Raw genomic sequence first — 22429 nt, 5'->3', positions numbered from 1 at the left:
TTCCTCCGTAAGTGACAGAATGAAGTGATCACACACACACACAAAAGAGCCGGGGACAGGCTCTCTGGGAGTTTGCTGCATGTGGCTTGACCTGAATGTCAGGCACCTGGGGGTCCCCTTAGTGAAGGTTGGTGACCTTCTTCCCTGCATTGCACTTCTGTTCCCTACTGTCCGCTACCTCTAAACGGAACGCCTCTTTCTTTTCCAGAGGGAAGGGGCTAAAATACCAGACTGTGATGTACCATCTCTCGGTTGCTATGACTGAGGCCATTAAAATGGCAGGCATTAAAAGACTGCCCCTCAGGACCCAGCTACAAAGCCTCAAGGTCACTGCATTCCACAGCTTCCTGTTAGCCCTTCATTCCTGGCCTCAGAGCTTCAATATCCTGGCGAGATCCCCTCGCATTATATTTCATGGGGCTTAAATGCAAGCTCTCTCAGCAAGCCCGAGAGTATAATGGGAGTTTTAATACATTCCTTTTACCTAAGGCTGGGATCTATTTCAAAAAGTTACCCAATAGGTTTTCTTTCAGGTGAGCTCATTGCTGAGACATTCCAAAATGACATTAAAAAATAAATCCTCTGATGACTATATTAGTACAGTACCTGGGACATTGAGAGTTATGCCTGAAAACGTCTTAGATATCTATAAATAAACCTTAAAAAAATAACCCAGCAGGAGGAATGTGAGGAGCTAATGGAATCCAAAAGAACTCGCTGCTACCCCCTTGGAGTAGAAATCCACTCCGGGCTGACTGTCGCGGCAGATATAAAAAGCCAGCCACAGGCTGGAGCTATGTTAGAAAATACTGGGGCAATGGAATATTAATCTTTTTCTCCAAAGAAAAGCCACAAACTCTGCTCCTTAGAAGAATTGGCCTACCTTGCTTTAAAAAGGTGCGCTATCTAACATATACAAGGCTAAATTCGGGAAACACATAGGTACCTCAAAGATCGGCCAGTTGTCCCTTCTTGACTTCAGGTGGAAGGGACCCTCTGCAGAGGCAGGAGGGTAAGTAGCATGGGGACTGTGGTGGTGTGGCTTCAGCTTTCTAAGGTGGCAGACACATGTTGTTAGGACCAAAAGTGCCCTTTCGTTCTGCCTCCCTGGGAACATATCTTGGGATTGCCTTTTATTCTTGAGTCCAGCTTAACTTGAGGCTCTTTTTCTCCAAGCACACCCTGCTCTCTCGGACTCCCCCAAATGGCCATATTAAGTACCACAGCGCGTTACCGCGGCACTGGAGGGCTGGACACTTTAGTCACACGAGGGAATTGGCCAAAGGATAAGTCAGGCCTCAGACACCCTTCTTTGAGTCTCTGCTGGTTGAATAAAAAACTCATTCAGAATTTGAAATATTTTTACTGCATTTGGAGTGGCGAGTGAAATTTCCAAGGCTTTATAAACAAACAGTCTGATACAAACACAGCACTGGTGTAGGTCACAGCAGATGTGGTAAGCTGAACTTACGAAGACAGATATGCATATTTGTTTTATTTTTTTTTTTCCACATTCACGTCAGCCTTCAACAGCAACACTAACACTGCCCAGTGGGCAGAGCCCACATGGCTCGAGGGGCTCCTAACTTGGGTCAGAGGCGCCCTTGGGTGTCCTTCCATAAAGTTCAAGAGGTCCATGAACCGGAATGAGAACAATTATATCTTTATTTTCACCCGTTTCTAACTGAAAGTTACCATTTCTTTCATTTATGAATGTAGAAAACAAGTTCCTGTTAATATTAGCACCACTGATAATTCTGCCACCAATAGAAATCATAATTTCGTATCAATCACAATTATAGATATAGATCTGTAATATCTGTAACATATATAATTGCAAATACCTATATATCTGATTCCCTTTGAAGTCCAAAGTTTTTATTTTACTCATTTAAAAGCATTCCAAGAAGAAGCCCTCAGCCTCCACCAGGTTGCCCAAGGGGGTTGGTCTATGGCACAAAAAAGCACAGGGGCCCCTCTGAGGAAATAAGCTAGCAGAACAAGACAAATCTGCATCCTAAGGCTCTATCTGCACTACTTACATTCTCAGTTTGGGCCAAATACAGAGAGGACAGAACAGCTGGCAAAAAAAGAAAAGAAAAAGTCAAAAGGACTGGGTTCTGGTCCCTAACTTACTGAATGTCCTTTGGCACAATATTTACCCTTTTTTTTTTTTTATTCACAAGAGCACAGCTATTCCTGCCCACGATGTGCCAGGCACTCTGCAAATTACTTTGCAAGCATTGCTGCCCGTGGTCCTTACAGCCACCTTTTGCAGAACATCCGTTCTACATATATGAAAATTCAACCTTAGAACTGTGAAATAACCCATCCACAATCCTACCCAGCTGGAAAAGAGCACAAATGGGAAATGTCTCTAAGGCTATTCGATTTCATGTCTTAGCAACTGGGATAGCAAAACTTACCCTACTTCCCCACAGGATTTTTGCGAAGCTCCAATGAATGACAGAAAGGTAGCATGTCAGATTTAAACAGTACTTTCCACTTTCCAAAACCAGTTACCAATATTTAAACATTATTACCATTATTGAGGTCATCAAGAGAGCAAAAGTTTGAGTTTTGGAAATAACCAGCAGAAAGGTAAGATTCTATCAAGGGGACTTGTGAATTATATTTCATGTTTAAGTGGCAATATAATTACTGCAAAGAATGGCTGATGGACTGTAAAAGGATCTATGTTAATGCCAGATAAGGATCAAATCAAACTGATACTTGCTTATTGCTGTTCTGCTATAGGGCTTGAAAAGTGTATTCTCAACTAAATGAAATAAGTGCCCTTCCATCTGGCTGCAGGCTTTTAATTTATTCAGCAACTTCTTCTTTCCGTGAGGCTGTACTGAAAGGGAAAATTCCGTCCACCTCCGGCCAGGTAGAATGTCCCTTAAAAAACATGGTTTGAAGAGCTGCCCAGCATTATAGCCTCCCTGCTCCTTCCTCAGCAGCTCTCTAGAATTTTCTATGCAGAGTAGAGGCACCTCTCCAGCACATTCTCACCCTGACTGTTCAGGATCCACTTACCTGACTAACGATGAAGAAAATGACAGTCATAGCAGCACAGGCCAAGGTTATCAGCATGAGGAACTTGAACCTGAAAATCAGCCCCTGTTAGGAAGGAGAAAAAGAGTACCTTAACACTCTCCCAGCTGGTACCAATCCTTTTCTCAATATATAAATCTATAAAAAACTAATTTTAAAGAAATCTATAAAACCAAATCCCTAAGAGTGACTAGTAAAATAATTTCACACAGTAACATTTCTCCTGCAGAGGTGAATGTGGCTGAAAAATTTATTGGGCCAAATATTTCTTATGTTCTTATCTCTCATGAAACAGTGATACCAGAGCCTGGGAAATTATATTCACAGCACGTGGTGAGGCTGCTAATTTCCCTGCTAAGCTGGTTATGCTTCTCTGCAAGGGTTCAAAGTCACCAAATCCAAGTTTTCTGCGGTTGTAATAAAATTCTGCTCCAGTGAACAAAAAGAAATGTGCATATTAATCAACATGAAGTGGATTTGGTTGAATTTTCTCATGTGTCACTCCAGCTCTAGAGACAGGCAAAGCTTCAGCAAGTGCCCAGGGTTTCCTGAGAGCAGGATTTAAGGGAACCTGTGTTTCAGGGAGAGACACCTCTTATTCAGGGGTGCTTAGTTGCAGATCCGCTGCATATAAAAACCCTGGGGTTCTGCAGTTTCTGTTTCTTTTCACGGAGGAATTAGGCCCATGTCTCTCCAAGGACAGCCACTTAGGCATGAGTCCAAGGGATCCTTGAAAAATTAAGAATGTGTTGCTTGTATTAGAGATTAGAGGATGTTGAATGTTTTCCCTTGAATGAGATGCATAACATATAAACAGAAATTACCGAATTCTATCTGATCACCTGCTGGATATTTTAGGGGAAATGTAGCCTCTTGGGAGTCTAAAAATCAGATCACCTGGGCTGAAGCCCAGTCTCAAGGCTGATTCTGCCGTAGTCAAATCTCCCATCTAGTATCACCCACATTCCACCCCAAAGCTGAAGAACCTGCTGAACAAGTTCACCCCTACTGAGGACAGAAAGACATATATACCACAGAAAACTCCAAGATCCACGCAGGCCAGCTAGGTGTTTTTAGGGTCGGATTTAGCCTCTTATTTTGCCCAGAGCTCCTATATTACATGAGAACCTCTCGATGTGTATTTGAAATAAAGGCTTCTAATCTCCAGGTATAGGTGTGTGGTATGTGTTTACATATCAAGCAGGAGACACTGAGTAACCAGATCCTGCATGAGCCAAGAGATTTGCTCACCTCATAGTGCAGCCGCCGGACTTTGCTCATGGCTGGCAGGCTGGACTGCTTCCCACTGATGTTCCGAAACACCTGAAACACCATGAAGCACAGAAACAGGAAGTAGAGGCAGAGGCAGATGCCAGCCACAATGATGAAGGCCATCTGATGGTTTCCAGTAAAGGAAATGGCAGGCTAGCTGGGGACACAAGCATGTCTCAGCTCTGTTGGCAACAACACCCTCTGTCTCCAAATAGTTGGGCAATTTTCAGGAGGATAAAACATTAAAACTGGTATTCTAATGCCAGTGATAGAGATTTTCTGACACAGAAGTACAACAGAATGGAATGAACCAAACTGCTCTCTGAGGCAAGGAAGAAGAGGAACGGAGTCTTGCTTGTTAGAAATGCAGATTCCAGGGCCCACCTTAGACCTACTAAATCAGAATCTGCCTCTTAAGATCCCCAGGAGATATGTATGTACAATAAATTTGAAAAGCACTAAAATACTGGATATCAGTTGCAAATTACTGATCAGGTAGAATGCTGCATTAAAATCACCTGAAGTGTTAAAATGCAGCCCAGGTTTCACTGAAGATGTATGAAATCAGATTTTTCAAGAGCAGGGAAACCAAGAGCAGGGATCAAGTTTAAGAACCACTGGGCTAGTTAGTCCTTGGATTTTTATAAGAAGACTGAGACACCCTGGAATCAGGAAGTGATGGAGTGGGGGATGGAAGCAGCCACAGCAGCTAGAAGGGATGCTGGGCATGGGACCTAAGTCCTTGAAGTAAAACCAGGGAGGAAATTCTGTTTGCAATCTTCTGTTACCACAAGAAAAATCTTGTCAAATGGGACAGGAGGCAGAAGGACAGATGGCCAAATTGGGACATGAGGGTGGGGGCAGTATATACGTTGAAACTGATCAGGGCAACCCTGAGACCTATCTTTAAAGCTCAACTTGAGAACCACCAAGGCTTGGGGTACACTGAGCTGGCTTGGGAGGCAGGTGACCTGAATGCAAGTCCTTTCTGCTCCAACTCTACCCCAAGTTGCATATTTTAAAAAATTTTAACAAGTATGAACTCAGCATGTATATTTCATTAAGTAATACATTTCATGAAGCTTCTCCTTCTTCCATAAAGCTAACAGTACCCTGGAATGAGGAAACCTGACATTTTATTTGCCTCCCTGGACCTCCATCATATCTGTACAATGAAAAGGTTGAAGCAGACTTAACATTAGGAGTATTTCCCGTGTTGTGCAGCTCACATTTTGGAGAGGAAGGATGGGAGTCATGGTGAGATCAACTCTCTCATCTTTAAGGTAATGATACTACTGAATCAGTTTGCTCACAAAGTTCTTGTGACACTAAGAAGCCCAGATAAACATCATGGCCGAACAAAGCATTATTTACCAGCACGTGACAAGATATTATCCATCAGGAAATAATACAACTCCAGCCTTTCTCCCCACTCCAGAGGAGAGTCTTTTTCCCCCAAAGCTCTTGACATATTATTCAGGAAGATAAAATATTTAAATCCAGCATCCTAAAGGGGATAAGCTAAGACTGTCGCTTCTGCTTCATGAAGATGACTCAGACAGAGTTTACACCAACCAACCAGAAGCGTCGGCAACTCCCCTGGAACTAATCACCTTAGCCTTATCTCCATGCGGTCTCAGAAAGGAATGGCAGCAGCACGTACGCTGGCACACCAAGGTCACTGTGAGAAGTCGCGCACACAGATGACTTTGGAAACGGGCTCTCCCACAGGGGCCCAGATATGAGCCTCTGTGGCTGCAGGGAAAAGCTGGCCATGCCGGAGTCTGCGGTAAACAAGCATATAGATCATTTAGACAGGCTGTGGTAAGACTAGCAACTCTGATCCATCTGCTGTGAGGACGCACTGCAACTTCTTCATTTTGCCTCCTCTCACAGGGCTTAAAAGCAAGCATTCATTCTTCTTCTTATTTGCCTTAATTGCACCGTTATCATTGGTCTGAGGATCAAAGCTCTGGCTGAGCACACATGGAGAACATTAGCAGGACTTAGAAAATCATCTTGAGGGACCAGGTGGCTATGACAAGAAATGAAACCCTGAACCCAGCAAGGAAGGATACAGCCAGCTCTGTTCCAACATCTGTAGTCCAGATACTGTAGAAGGGATTCGTGAGTTGTACCCCTCTACAAAGAAAAACGATATGGAAAGACACAATTAATACAGAGGCAAAGGGGAACTTTCTTTTTACACACTCTTAGTTTCTCACAGCCAGAGGGGTGGGAGCTGTATTTAGACTAAGAAAGGCTGGCAGACTTAAAGAGAAACAGAGTCTGAAGGATAGGGCCAGCACAAACATCTTCCATCTATAAAGGGCTTTGTCTTTGATTTAATCCCAATCTTTATCTGAGGATGTGACCATGTCCAGTGCTTTCACCCCATAGGCTCCCGGCCACCCTTCCCCTCTTTGAATACCTCTAAAGGAGCTGGAGTGGACATAGGGATGCACATGTTAGCCCAGGACCCCACAGGCACCTGCTCACCTCTCACACATATCAAATATGAAGAGGCAGAACGAGCCAACAGCAATTGGTCCAACTTGCTTCCAATACCCTGCTATGTGATTCCGCTCATGCTGATCCTGAGGAAAACCAAATTGAGAAATGAGACAGGGGAAAGCAAAGCACTTCTATAGTTAAGTCAGTCATTCAAACACCTGCTGTATATCAAGCATCACGCTAGGCTCTAGGCAGAGGAGAATAAGACCAAAATCTTTGTTCCAAAGGAGCTCATTGTTATCAGCCCACCCATAGGGGCCCTCACAGCAATAGGAACAGGATGCTATGGGAACCCAAAGAAAGGTCTTGTACCCTCAGCAGTGGAAGATCTATGGTCTGTAAAAGGACTCATTCAGAGTTGAACTCCTATGTGACTAAACACTTGTGTTTGATGAGGTGGGTGGTGCCCAGAGGACAAAATAAAGACTCTAAGGCATTAAAATATGTCAAGAGATATATCAATATCTCTCATGGTTAGGATAATAGACATATATTCTCCCTGTCTTCATTAAAATCAAGAGTGGTTCCTCTTGAGAGATACAGAGAGATACCAAGAGACAGAGAATGAAGGAATATAAAGTGAGAAAACAGGGAAAGGCAGAAGACAAATTGTAGCAGTCAGGCTGGAGCCCAGGTGGGGACACTGCACACAACTCACTCTGGGCACTCCACCATGGCAGGCTGCGCTGCTCTACCCGAGTCTCCTGTATCCTGTCCCTGCTATGAGGGCTCATTCTCAGTGCATCACTGCTGGAGGGGCCCTTATGGCTACCCCAGCCGTAAGCTAACACCTCTCTCTCCTCTCACTGCTCTCCTACAAGGGCTGCAAGTCTTCAGAAGCAATGATCAAACCATTATGGGATTTAAAAACAGTCCGCTACTACGAAGCTGATTGTGCCTGACAGGAGGACCAAGCTCCAGCTGGCACATCACCTTAGCCACAACGTGATGACTGCACCATTCTTATTTTTATCCATGGTACCTTCAGTCCCGTCTGAAATATGATTTGATGTCTGTGCAAACTGAGACCAGGGAGGTAATAGGGGTTACTAGGCCACCTGATCAAGTTGCCAGTGGGAAAGAGCCAGGCCCACATTCACTGGGGGTTACCTTGGTCCTGGGGACAAGAAGAGCTGAAGTCAAAGCAGAGGAAATGGTGGTAATTGTTGACATTTGTGTGTTTACTTTCTGTAAAAAATACATCATCTCATTTAAATCTCACAAAACTCTATGCTTTAGGCCTTTAAACTCCATCTTACAGACAAGAAACCTGAAATTCTGAGTGATTAAATCACTTGCCTAAGGCCACCTGGCTAGTTCATAAGTGGTAGAGTAGGAATCTGAACCAACGGTCTGACTCCAGACACTTCCTTCTAGTCCCTTCCTTCGTCAGGAGGCTCTTACCATCATGTGCTCGCCACAGAAGATGATCCAGAAGGAGAGAAGCATCGCATAGAAGATGCCCTGTCGGATGTCACCAAACAGCAGCATCCAGGTCCAGTCAAATCCAATGGAAAACCACTCCACCGGGATGTTGATAAAAGTCATGGAAATCCCAAGGGCAAAGATAACTCTGATTATGAGAGAATATCAGGAAAACCACTTTATTCATCTGGGAGGCAGATTTAAAAAAACAACAACAACAACAACAACAACAACAACAACAACAACCCAGTTTTGGGAAATGAGATGTTTCATATTAGGACTGAAGCCATATGATCAGTTTCTTAGCTCTCATTTCTACAGAGATGCAAAATGTCTTATTTTGTTAGCACCACTGCAGAACGAAGGAGTGTTACATTAACATTTTCTATGTAATTGAACCTAACCTCTTTAATGCCCTGAACTTTATTTTGGTACCAAATCAGATTAAGAGCTTCCTACAATGTTTTCCCCCGCCTTTGCCTTCTTAAGCAGACCTCTTTGAACATAATTATCCCCACTTACCTATTCAGGTAATCATTAACCTGATCATTAAGAACACTCATTATCATCATTATTATGATATCCTCAGCAACTATGAACGAGCATGATTGTTTCAATAATAAATCACTCCAAACAACATGAAATACTTGTTTTAGCTGTGTGTTTAGTTTTTATTTTGTTTTTTCCCTATTGTACTATTAATTGCCACTACTCTATCAAGTTCATGCATTTTGTCACTGATTTATTCATACTTCCATTCACACCTATGAAATACAAGGGTTAATTAAGCACGGATGACATACCAAGCATTTTGTTAGGGCTAGAGATACCTAAGAGAGTAGCCCTCTTCTACTCAAGGAGATATATGTAGTGGCTGAGCCAAATAAAGTGTGACAAGTGATATGACAGAAGTGTGCACAGGCTGCCACATGGACTTCTAACTTTGACAGAGACAGAAACTGAGAAGAGCTGGGAGTCAAGACTGGGGAGGTGGAAGGACATTTCAAGCAAAGGGAAAAGCCTGGATGGAGGCACAGAAGCCTGGAACAGCCTGAAGCATTTGGGGATCTGCATGTAGCACATACCAGGAAACGACAGGACATGACACTAAATAAGTAAAAAACAAAACAAAACAAAACAAAAAAAGCTGAGTTCATGAAGAAACTTGCCTACCCCATCAGAGAACTTGAAATTTGTCTTAAAAGGACTGAGGATCCAATAAGAAGGTTAAACAGTGGAATGATATCATTCATTCATTCAACACATTCGTATTTATTGAGTTCCTACTATGTGCCAGTCACTATTCTAGATGCTGGGGATATAGTAGTAAACAACGTAGAAAAAAGATCCTGCTCTAACGATGCTTGCATTCAGCAGGGGTGAGAGGATGGGTCTGGGAGGAAAGATAACAAATAAATATAGAATATAATGAAGAAAAATAAATCAAGGTAAGAAAATGAAGAAAGAAGGAATACTACTTTACATAAGGTGGAGAGGAAGAAGTCTCTAAGATAAGAGACATTATGACAGGGCCTGAAGAAAATGAGGAATTGGGCTACAGAGATATCTAGGAAAGAGCATTTCAGACGAAGAGAACAGCAGTGCAAAGGCCATGGGGTGGGAGCATACCAGGCATGTCTAAGCATCATCAAGGGGGATGGTGAATGGTAGAGAGGATCGGAGATGAAATCAGAGGATTTGAAATGAAAAGCCAACAGAGAGCTTTGAGCAGAGGAGTGACAAGATCTGATTTATACTTGAAAGTGAACACTGGCTGCTATGAGAATAGACTATAGGAAGGACAAGAGTGGAAGCAAGAAGAGCAATTGAGAGGCTATTTCTAGTCATCCAGGTGAGAAATGAGAAGTGAAAGTGAGTTAGACTATGGTGGTAGCAATGGATACGGTGAGATTTCCAGCTGGGTTGGACGAGGAGTGTGAAAAAAAGAAGTAAAGGATGACTCCTACTTCTCTAATCTGAGCAGCTGAAAGGATGGAGCTGCCATTTCCTTCAGTGGGGATGCCTAGGAGAGGGGCAAGTTTGATGCAGAGGAAATAAAATGTTGTTCTTTGCATGCGTTACATTTTTGTGCAAGTGAAGATGTTAAATAAACAGCTGGAATATTTGGGTTGAGGGCTGAGAGAGGCTGAGGTTGAGGATATAAATTAAGAGTCATCAGAGTGTAGGTGATTTTTAAGACCACAAGACTAGACGACATCACTCTGGGAACAGGCATAGCTAATAAAGAGAAGAGGTCCAAAGACTGAGCACTGGCTCCCAAGTTTAAGAGGTTGAAAAGATGGTTGGAAACAGCACTGGAGACAGTGATGATCAGCAAAGGTGGAGAATAACCATGAGAAGGGTGAAGAAGGCTCTGTGAAGAAAAAGGAAATGACCAATTACATCGAATACTGGTGATGAGTCAAGTGAGAACTGAGAAGTGACCATTGGATTTAGAATGTGAAGGTCACTGGAGATCCTGTCAAGAGCAGTTTTATTGAGGGGTGGAATGGGCCCAAGAAAGAACAGGTGGAGGAGATATACGGACAAAATTTTTGAGGAGTTTTGATATAAAGAGGAGTAGAGAGACGGTGTGGTGGCTTCAGGGGGAAATAGGAAAATCAAGAGTTTTGTCTAAGAATGTGAAATGGTATAGTGTGTTTGTATGTTAATGGGAATAATCCAGTAGAAAGGAAAAGTCAGTAATGTGGGACAGAAAGGGGATACATCTACGAGCATATCATCTTTATGGAGGTGAGAGGGTTGGGCTTAGGAGCAAGGCAGTTTGTCCACAGTGACAGAGAGAAGTATCTGACTCAGACCACGGGAATGAAGAGCAAAGACAGAATAGAGAAACAGAAATGTGAGAGAGGTTTAATCCTTAGGATTTAATAATAAATTGCATGTGAAAGCTGAAGGAGTAAAAAGAGTCCAGGATAATTCCTGGTCTAATCACCTGCCTAAGTACCACAATGACCACTTGAACTAAACCCCAGCAAAACCAGGACCATGGCAGGAAGATCTAGAATGCCAGTGTTCTTTAAGAGTGCTCTGAAATCAGTTCTTACTTTTCTAGAAGCACTGGGGGTCGGGACATCATAGTGATCCTCCTCCAATACCACACCATAATGATGAAGATGCTGGGCGTAAGGAAGGTCTTCATTGCAAACCACACCTTGGTGAAGCCTCCATTTTGATGGATTCCCTAGACAAAGACCAATCATAATTTTGAAGGTGACTATATCTTAGTGTTATTTCCTACCAGAAAACGCATTTTGGGGAGAAGTGAAAAGAGATCTTTTCTGCTGAACTTTCAAGATCAAGAGCTTTAATATTCATAGCATGTACCCTCTTCACCCTTCCCCTGCCCCCTCCTCAGGCACTGTAAGAAATCTAAATAAAAGGCAAAAAAAATGGACCCACTCTATACAAAGGGAATCACTAAGAGCATGATTAAAGATTTTTCTGTGAGACTTTTTTATTGAAAAATTGGAGCTATTTTAAGATAGCTCCCAAAATGTTGGGACAGTAAAATGTGTTAAGGTAAATCTATACAGCGGAATGCTACACAGTATTGCAAAGTATATTTATATTATATTCACAATATACTATTAAACAAAAAAAAAAGCAAGGAACAAAGAAGTCAGTTGAGTATGATTTTTTTTTTTGTTTGGAAAAACTATATGCATGTATCTTTCTATCTGTATAGAAAAAGTCTGTAGGGATATATATGTATCAAAACCTCAACAGTCATTATTTCTCTAGATATTACGGGCAATTTTTATGTTATTTTTTGTGTTTACTTTTGCTTCCTAATTTTCTACAATAAATGTGCATTTCTTATGTGACTTTTTTAGATAAAAAAGACTCTTGGTCCATGTTCTATTTTTTTTTTTTTTTTTTTTTTTTTTTTTGCCTGTTAAACAAATAAAATGGAAAGAACCTAAAAAACACCATTGCTACCTTTAACATTTGTGCTTGAAATAAACTTAAAAAAGAAAAAAGAAAGAAAAAAGAAAAGAAAGAGGAGGGGGGTGCCTGGGTGGCTCAGTTGGTTAAGCATCTGACTTTTGGTTTTGGCTCAGGTCATGATCTCACAGTTTGTGAGTTTGAGCCCCACACAGGGTGTTGTGCTGACAGCGTGGAGCCTGTTTGGGATTCTCTTTCTCCCTCTCTGCCCCTCCACTGCTCTCCCTCTCAAAATAAATAAGTAAACTTAAAAAAAAAAGAAACATTTGTCCTTGCAAGGTGAGACATGTGAAGAAAAATTACTTTTATCTTGGTATTATTACACAATCATGACCATTATAATAAAATCTTAAATGGGTACAATAACTGCATTACTTTCCATTGCTGTAATCTCTCATGTCAATTGAAATCTCAGCCATCATTTCTATTTCTCAGGTGACGCAATGGGCACACGGAGATCCCAAGGGTGAGATGGAGTTACTTTCCAACACACATGCTCACAAACCACCGTTCTGAGCCGGTGTTCTAATGTCACATGCTGCCTGGACCCAGTAGATTCACTTACCACCAACTGAATATCCTTTATTTCCCCAATTCCAACATTGATTTTCTTCTTCTCATTCACAGGCAGCCGGATGTTCAGAAGGTAGTACTTATGAGCTACAGACCCGATTTCCATAAAAGGAAGGACATCACATTCATAGTAACGACCCTCATACTCTGGGGTCTGGAAGAAGAGCAGAGCGTTTGAGACAGAATCACTATTTCCAACAGACTATGTCTAAATTGTCTTACCTTCGCCTCATATCACCAATGCTGAAAAGCTAATGCTTAAAGGTATACCTCAGAGCTACAGATAATAGGGCACACTGGAGGCATGGTATCCAATGGCTGCTCCCTCCCCCCCCCCCCAAAAAAAAAGACCCAGCCACATTTGAAGTGGAACCAGAAAATTTTAGATAAAAAACAGAAATCTCCTCTCTTAGCAAACACTTTCTCAGTTCTTCAATCCGCATTAAGCTTCACATCAGAATAACCTGGTCTCCCAGGCCTATAAAGGGCTTTTTATTTGCAGCATATCATGGAAGACCACTACTATTCCATGACTGTTGGCTGCATGGAACAGTCAACTTCTGAAATGTTCATCACACTCTTGGATGCCAAGAGTAATTTTCACGGCTTTTGCCTGAAGCTACAAGAAGGTGAAAATATCTTCTTTTTATTGATTTGATAGAAAAAGAAGCAAGTCAAGGAACACTTAGAATTTGGGGAAGATAGAAGGGATAAAAGGTAATAATGGGATTAGGTTGTCAGAGATGCCAACTTGGAATTTTCTGCCTCTGAAGCTTCCTAACTGCCCAAGAGGTTAGATGGCAGAAGGGAACAGAAATTTTAATTAAGCCAAATTTAGCCCAATTTCTAGAAAAGCCTCTTGGACTTCCTGCCAATGATTGAAGAGCTACTGCTCAGAAAGCATGGTTGTGAGACATTAAAGAGTAGGGGTACAGGTTGCTTTTGAAAACTAAATTCTGCTCTACCTCACCAGGACTCCTGGCTATGTGGCCCTGCTGAGGGGTCAGGGTAGGGGAGTAAATATGGGCATGTAGAGGCATCAGCTTTAGTAGCTAGGGACTTTTCCCTGATAAAAGAGATGAGTGTCTGCCATCGATGTAGGGTTTATATGCCAGCTTCAGTATTTTCCTGGTGTACACCTCTTAACCAAGTGATAGGGAAGACCTAATTCGTTGTTCCTAAGCCTATATTCTCAGGACCAACATAATTTTTTTGTGTATCTTTAGAGTAAAAAGTCCAGTGGAGAAATCAGAAGGAAGACAACAAGTAATCCACAATCTGACTGGTGTATGAAGAGTCTCTCACCCTTTGGTGATCTTGGAGAATTCTTTATTGGACAGAGCTTAGAGTGCAATAAACAGAATTTTGTATAGAGACAGAGACAAAAGTAGAGGTACAGCAGGCTAATATCTGGCTTTTATGCTTCCACTCTTCCCTTCCTCACTCATAGCAGACATTACAAATCAATCATAATAGTTTTTCATCCCCTAAAGTTTGAAGGACTCTTTCAGAACTATTAGTTGACTAGACTTGGCTTATGAGATTTCAAACAATTCTGTCGAAAGCTTTTTGCTTCTGTTCCAAACTTCAGTTGCAGACTGGATGATTCTTCTTATGTAGATTCCTTCTCTCCTCTCTACTCCTTTCCTTTACACTTATAAATCAGGGCAAGTATTGGGGCTCTGCAGGAACTACCCTCCTCAAATTTGGCCTCAGATTAATCCACACGGAAGAAGTTAATTGTCCTCTATGTTAACGGCAAGAAAGAATTTTCTTATGTGCTTTCCTTCAGGGTCTTGTTTTATTTCTAGAAATTGAGGTTTTGAGAGGGAAGGGAACAAAACTTACTTAGTCTATTGACACTGACTTGATTGTATTTCTCGCCCAAGGTCCCAAAGTAGTAGCAGTACTGGGTTGGGGGACATAGGTCTTCCAAATCCAGCCTCTAACTCTGATGGGGAAGAGGACCCTCAAGTACAGCAGGGAGAAAACAGTGATGTTGCCCCAGACATGTACTGAGGCATGTGTCTGTGGTAGGGAAGGCACTGAACGTCACGTCAGGAGACTTCTATTCTAGGCCTGATCTGGCCCCCTGCTGGATTCCTTGAGAAGGTCATCTGCCTCATTCAGCCTCACTTTCCTCCTAAGTAAAACAAGATCTCCAGGGTTCCTTCTAATTCCCCATTCACGGTTCTCTCAGTGTCCTCCACTTCCTCATCCTTATAGAGAGGGTAACACTACCACTTCATGAGACAAATTTACCTTCAACAAATTAGGCACATCAGGTTCTGGGATCTTGGCCTGGCCTACCTGTCTCCGAGACAAATTCACTGTCTCCTGTTGGGAACTTATCCTTATGCACCAAGGTTCTGCCTCTGCCAGTATTTAGGACATTTAGGAAGAAAGGCAGTCCCCCCCTTCCTTTCCCCATCCCCCTCAGTCCTCCCCCAACTCCAGCATGAGACTGGCTAATTAGGACAAATTACAGCAGGTGGCAACTTGACTTTTTTTTTTTTTTTCCCAACTCACAATCCACCAGGGACTAAAAAGCTTTAAAGCAATTTCTCATTTAATCTTCAGACTCAAGACTAAATTTCACTGCAATCAAAAAGCAGAGATTTGATGATTCATTTCCTTCACACTTTTCAAGGTTTAATATCTTTCTTGAAAGGGATCAACACATCCTAAAGATAATTAAGCAGCCATCATTAAGAAGCAGTTCCAGGCTTCTTAATGACCTCCCCCTCACTCTGCTTCTCAGCGCCCTCCAAGTGTGTAAGTGAGGCAAGAAATGACTTTTCCATTTTCTGAGGATGAAATTCCATACCCCAAAGCTTCATATACTTTAGCTTAGATATCCAACCAGTCTCACCTCTGAAAGATGCAATCAACTTGCAGTGACAGAAAGGTTTTAATTAATTTTTCCCACTGCATATAAAGATTTGAAAATGTCAGATATTCCTCTCTCCTGCTACCTCAGATTTCTCTCTACCACTCATTTTCACCTACAGATTACCCCCAAGTACCTACCCCAAACAATTCCAGATGATTTTTTTAGGGGATGGTACTACATTTGGCAGACAGCAGAGGGTCTAGGGCAGTGACATTTAAACTTCATGAAACCGCAGGAGTTGAAATCCTGTTAAAACACAGATTCCTTGGTCCTATACCCTGAGATTTTGACTTACTAGGTTTTGGGTGTGAACCAGGCCTGGGAATCTGCATTTCCTACAAGCTCCGAGGTCATACTGGTGTTGCTGGTCCTCAGACCACACTTTCTGTAGTTCTGGTCTAGGGAACCTGGGGAAGGGAGAGTTCATAAATACCAGGTTCCCCTATATACAGGGTGTGTGGGTTGCCCACAACAGTCCTGGTGGCCCACCTGGTGAAACCTCCTCTTTCATTCCCAAACATATCCCAGAGAGGATACGAAATAATAAGGTCACCCTGCTTGTGTCTACCACCTCATTTAATCCTTCTAAAGAAACCCAAAGCAGCTATTATTATCCCACTTTGCAGATGAAAAAATTAAGCTTGGACAGATTAAGTACGTTTGCCTAAGGCCATGCAGTCAGTAAGTGATACAGCCTGGAACTGAAGCCAAGTGTGTTTTGTTCCAAATCCACACTTTTAACTAAATGGTAATACTATGAACCTGCCCTTCCCCATCTTACTCCTCTTCAGTGTAGGGTGGGCAGCTGGGGCATGATACCCAGAAGCTTCAACCTACCATTCCTACCATTCATTCCACAGGACACCCCATCTTTGCAGCGATAGCCAAAAGTGAGGCCAGGAAAGGCCAATGCCAGGAGAGAAGAAGTACTAAACTGATCGATGGAGCAGGTATTACAAAGCTGCCCAAGTCCTTTAAAAGCAACTGATCCGAAGATGCCAGATGACATAATCAAAATGTGTTTCAGTGCTGTTGGGTCTCTCATGCACTTCACACAGAAAAAATGAGACAATTTCTGTACCTGAAGGGACATCAGAGGCCACCTAGCTGATGGTGCTCCATGTCAATACCCTTAAGGAATGTAACCATGAGTGACAATAACCATGGCTCCATTTCATCTTCACAGAAACTTCAGTCAGTACGGGTAGGGGAGTCAGAGCCTGGGAAGGTGTGTGTGAGGACAGCACTTGGCAATGAAAAGGGCCCCTGGCTAACTGTGACCTGGTCCTTATACCATCAAATCCTACTATCCTTTGAGGGTCACTGAGTCAATCTTTGCATTTCATTTATGAGGAATCATAAAATTAAAGGCCTTTGCCCAAAACAAAATGTCTCCTTATTTTCAATGCAGGAGAGTAACCTCCCTCCTGTGGGTGGTTGAAAGAGTCCTCCTGGATGAACCAGAGAAGGGAGAGCCTTAAAAATGGGTTAGAAGACCCAGGTCTCAAATGAAATTAGATTTCCTCCCTCAGGGCCTCTTTTTTGTATGTGGTATTCACTGGGATTTTTAGTCTTTGTACCTGCACATTAACTCTGGCAACAAAGGAATGCCTAAGAATCAGAGAAGCAGACACAAGCATTGATCCAATATGAACAGATTCTCACACCTCAAAATAACTTAGCAACATTCTTCAGACACTCTCAGTGCTTAAGAACCAAGGGTTTATTTGTATGGAGTGATTTCAGAGAAACAACCACATCACTTCAAACAGACATTCTTTCTTCTGTTCTTTCTTCCTGAACAGGGACATACAATCACCACATTGCCCTTTTCTCCACTAAGACAAAGGATGCCGACTAACCTTTGTGGGTCATTCATACTAAAGAACATACCTGTGAGCTGTAAAGTAAATCTTCCCACATACCTGGAACCCAAATAAAAACCCTATAAACTTAGACACCAAGGCATCCTACCTTGGGGGATGTGAAGGTACATTTGAGTTTCCGGGGCACTCTCTCGTGGGCCATTTCAGTCCATTCAGCAAACATATCATCACGGTAAGCCAGGGAAACATCCATGGAAACTTCTGCATTTTCTTCTGCAAGAGAAAGGATGCACAATTCAGAAATGGCATCTGGGAAGGTATTTTGGAAACAGTTCAAAAATTCTCATAGGCTCTGCCATGGAAACGAAGACAAAACAATATATATTCATTTCTCTCAAACTCCAGATCCAAGTCTCCAAATCTGAAACTTAAAAGTCATAGGGTGAATGTTGAAGTTGGATACTCGGTCCCTTCCTTAACTTCTCTGCCAAAGAGTCAAACAGCTTTCATGTAAACTCCTCCAGAGACAGGGGTCTAACTCTCTCTGAAGCAGCTCAAGTGGTCAGACTGTGACTCATGATCAGCACTTATCTTCCTGAGACTTGCAACACAGGTCCTAGGCCTGCCCAGAGGAGTTACATGGAATGTGAAGTCCTTCTTCCACAGAAGTGCCTTAGGTATCTGAAACCCATACTTCATCTGCCTGTGTTTTCTCTCCTATCTGATAAAAATAACCACCGCTCAGAGACATGATTTAAGTACGCTCTGTGCTGCCTTTGTAACACACTCTAGTCTCAAGGCGTCTTTCTTAGAATTACTTCCAAAGAAGTTCTCAAAAATGGGATCTTTTATTTCTCAAAAACTCAAAACCCCTTCTGCAAATGGAGGGGAAAGTTAACGTAAAAAATGAAGGGTTTTTCCAAAATTAAAGACTTATATATGCACAGATAAGAATATAATAATAAGCACATCATTGTACAAATGAATATTCACATGTACTTCCATATCGGTAAGAACCATAAATGGGTTTAACTCACCACAGAACTCACTAAGGAGACGAGATGAATAAAAATTGCATCTATCCGTTATGTCTGTCTTAAACTGTGCTGAGCAAGTTCAAGAACAGGAGAGTCTTAATTGGGGAAAAAACCCCATACAGATCACATTTCCAAAATGATTGGAGAACCAGCTTTCACTGGCGTTATGAGATGGGGTTCAATTCTAGGCTCTAGAAACAGATGATAACTGCTGTTTGGAAAATTAGGGCTTTCCATCCACCGGCCCAGTGTGACCTGAAGCCAATCTGACAATGTGAACCCCAAGTTCTCTGAAATCCAGAAAGAGAAAGAAAGAATGCAAGAAAGGAGGGATCTGAGGCCATCTGGATGTAGATGAAACCCTCAATGAACACCAGTGTCCTGCTACTTTCTTAGTACAATTTAAATCCTCAAACATGGTGAATTGGCCATTCCTATTTTCCTCCTCTCCCTCCTGAAATGCCACAGAACAAACAGTAAAGGAATTCAAAGAATATTAAATCACAAGGGGAAAAAGTGGTGATGACACGAGCAGATCAGGGATTGCAGCACTTTTAAAAAAATGAAAGATACATGAAATAGAGCTTCCTGACAGCCAGAGAGAGGGGCACAGCCTAAACTGCAACAGAAGGGCTACTGTGGGAAAGTGAGCCATCATGTCCAGTAGACCCCCAAGGAGCTCAAAATTTGAAAACACCAGTGTTGCAGAAGACAGGTGAGGCATGGTGCTGACAACAGGGTAACTGGCTCAAAGTTTGTACACAAAATCATTGGATCTCCAGGTCTTCTATATCTGCCTGTCTCTGCACAGTTTGAGGAGAAACTCTGGACTTGGAGACACCAGGCAGTGCAGAGACTCAGGGCTGAAAACAAGGAAGTACAAGTCCCTACATAAGAAACTGTGCGATACCCAGCTTGACAGAAAAAATGCTTACAGCGTTTGTATGTCCTCTTGGTTGGGGCTCAAGCTGGCCACAGCTGCTCCTTGCTTGACAGCCTCAGTGGTCAACAGAATGAACTGGCCAGAGCTCTCACATTAGACACCAAGCTTTTTCATCCTTTTCGTTTCTTTTTTTTTTTTTCCTAAAGTTTATTTATTTATTTTGAAAAGAGCACGAGCAAGTGGGGGAGGGGCGGAGAGGGAGGGAGACAGAATCCTAAGCAGGCTCCACACTGACAATGCAGAGCCTGATGCAGGACTCGAACCCACGAACTGTGAGATCATGACCTGAGCTGAAATCAAGAGTCGGACGCTTAGCTAACTGGGCCACCCAGGCGCCCCTACATCCTTTTCATTTCTAAAACTGGCATTAGCAATTGGGACTTTCAGCTATGTTGTGTTGAAAGAACACTTCCAGAACCACAGGACTCAAGAGTATAAATGTGAAAAGCTGTAAAAGGAGATATCAGTCCACACACTGGGCTTCTTGGGGCCCCAGGGTTCAGAGTAGCACTGGCCTTAGATATTGGCAGGAAGGGCCCTTAATTTGGGTCCAAATTTTAAAGGGACCTACTGTCTGGCCCTCTTCTAACTATTCCCTTTCTCACAGGAAGAGAAACCCTCAAGTGAAAGGGACATGCCCACCGAGGGCCTAAACCCCTTACCCCTACTTTTAGAATATGCTTGGGGCTCCTGGGTGGCTCAGTCGGTTAAACAGCCGACTTCAGCTCAGGTCATGATCTCGTGCTCCATGGGTTCGAGCCCCGCATTGGGCTTTGTGCTGATGGCTCAGAGCCTGGAGCCTGCTTCAGATTCTATGTCTCTCCCTCTCTCTGCCCCTCTCATGCTCATGCTCTGTCTCTGTCTGTCTCTCAATAATAAATTTAAAAAGTTAAAAAAAATTAGAATATGCTCCAAGAACTCAGGAGCCCAGAATACCCTACCCTGATAGCTCTGAGCCTATCTCCATGGCCTTGGTTGGGGGGTCTTCCCCAGATCTGGCCTCCTAAGGGGAACTATACAACCACTTGCGCACCCCCTGGGCTCAGGACTGGTCAAAGGCTACTCTTTGTAGGATACAGTCAGAGATGGAGCAAGGAGGTTGGGGTGTCCATACACATAACACTCAAAGCTCCTTTTCTGTAGGGGGTGGAGCCAGGGGTGGAAAGAAAAGGCATTTAGGGGCCCACAACTCCTTGGTCAGTCCCATTTTGGCACAGAATTCCAAGAAGTGGAAGAATCCGAAATTCAAACCTGGCTTTCCAGTGCATTATGAAGGCAAATGTTATAATCAGATAGTAGAACTTAACTTGGCTTAACAATTTGTTGGCCTGATTTATCACTTTTAGGTATTTAGACATATGACAGCTATGCTTTCTTAGGCACTCTTGCCTTGGGCCCAAATGTTAGGGGTGAGCTTCATCAGAACAGGTGCCTCAGGGAGAAGAAAGGCCAGACAGACTCACCTCCTGGCCTTCTCCCAGATTTAAGAGTTATTCCCATCTGTTGGGAATCCCTAAAGGAAAAACTGTTTTAAAGGACGCTGTTAAAAGCAAACAAATTTTAAACACTCCTTTCATGTCTGATTACTCTGTATTTAAGCCCATATGACTTCCGCGCTTTCATTTAAATGATATCATTTAATGTTCCCAACAAACTCTATGAAGTGGGGCACAGATATTTCCTTTTGATTAGTGAATTAGCTGAGGTCCTCAGGTATTAAGTAATTTGCCTGAAATCATACTGTTGTTGGTAATGGGAGGGAGACAACCATTTTCAAATTGCCTTAAAACACAATTATCTTTTTTTTAACGTTGCTTAGAGAAGACTGACTACTTGGTATTAAAAGTAGCCCATCAAACTAGTCACAAAAGATGAATAAGTAAGTCTTCAGCAAAAACACAGGCTCTAGGCAGACACCCTCTCCTTGACGCCTGGCATCCATCCTGTGCGTAAGAGGTTAGAAATTTCCCAAGAATACATAGCTAGTAAATGACAGAGTTGGGACTTAAACCTGGGTCTGGGTCACCCCGAAACCCCACTACCCTCAACTACCTTTGTTGGTAGAAAACAGCAGACTTCAAAAGAAACCTAACAGGGGGCACATGGCTGGCTCAGTTGGCAGACGGTGTAACTCTTGATCTCAGGGTCCAGAGTTCAAGCCCCAAGTTGAGCGTAGAGCTTACTTTAAAAACAAACAAAATGAAACTTGACACCTGAATCAAGCACACTGCGGTAACTCAGGCTACTCAGTGCTAACCAAACAGCCTTTGCAGCTTTCTACGGGAGAGAAATATGTAGTGCTTTGGAGGCCATGAGCATGGCTTGCAGCGTGTCTGGAATTCTCTCATCTGAGCTACACAGCGCCATTTCAGAAACCTGACTGGGGAAGTGTGACATGCCATAAGAACGTGATGTGACGTGACATGATGGAGCTGGAAGCCTGGGGCCAGCTAAGTTCATGTTGTAGTCTGCCCCTAACCACATGGGAGATCAGGGACAGGGTGGGTCTGGATGTGGCACTAAGCCCGTCTGTTGGAGGCGGCCGCTTGTAGCTCCAGACCACAGCCATCGTGAAGCAGTACAGGTCAGTCTCACCAGACCTTCTGCTTTTTTCAAGACAAAGCAGAAATGCAAATTGTTACGAAACATCTCTCCATTTTTAAATGTCTGTAATTAATTCACTAAAAACAAAAACTAAGCTACAACAAAATGAAACTCTCTGTGCAGTTCAGCTAATGAAGTATCAGGTGATCTGGGTGATACTGTGGAGGTGACACTTTTCATACTGCCTTCACACCACCATTCTTTTCTTTCTGTTCCTCCATCAAGCGAAGTTCTTTCTAAAACTTTCTATTACTGTTCACAAACTGTATCACATGTTTCGCCTCATCCTCACAATCACTTACTTCCTGTGCTGTCT

At 42.7% G+C, this 22429-nt stretch overlaps 1 protein-coding gene across 3 annotated transcripts in view; it reads right to left on the bottom strand.

The window, feature by feature from the left end:
• Positions 1-22429, bottom strand: part of WLS (Wnt ligand secretion mediator) — a 101704-nt gene that overhangs the window by 15132 nt on the left and 64143 nt on the right. For 2 of the 3 annotated variants that reach the window (XR_009258070.1, XM_058717021.1), the window contains exons 3-11: positions 17678-17802; positions 12803-12964; positions 11337-11473; positions 8248-8416; positions 7954-8031; positions 6829-6926; positions 6408-6471; positions 4309-4452; positions 3040-3123 (exon numbers count right to left, since the gene is read on the bottom strand). Coding sequence is in view for 2 of the 3 variants with exons in the window: in XM_058717021.1 (XP_058573004.1) it covers positions 3040-3123; positions 4309-4452; positions 6408-6471; positions 6829-6926; positions 7954-8031; positions 8248-8416; positions 11337-11473; positions 12803-12964; positions 17678-17802 (1061 nt within the window). In the remaining variant the exon portion in view is untranslated. The remainder of the gene's footprint in view (positions 1-3039; positions 3124-4308; positions 4453-6407; positions 6472-6828; positions 6927-7953; positions 8032-8247; positions 8417-11336; positions 11474-12802; positions 12965-17677; positions 17803-22429) is intronic. The other variant, XM_058717022.1, reaches the window with a different exon arrangement.

This window comes from Neofelis nebulosa, chromosome 2, assembly GCF_028018385.1.
Source record: "Neofelis nebulosa isolate mNeoNeb1 chromosome 2, mNeoNeb1.pri, whole genome shotgun sequence".
Lineage (NCBI taxonomy): Eukaryota > Metazoa > Chordata > Mammalia > Carnivora > Felidae > Neofelis > Neofelis nebulosa.
Note: the sequence above shows the minus strand (reverse complement) of the source record. Positions and strands in the feature narration are given on the sequence as shown.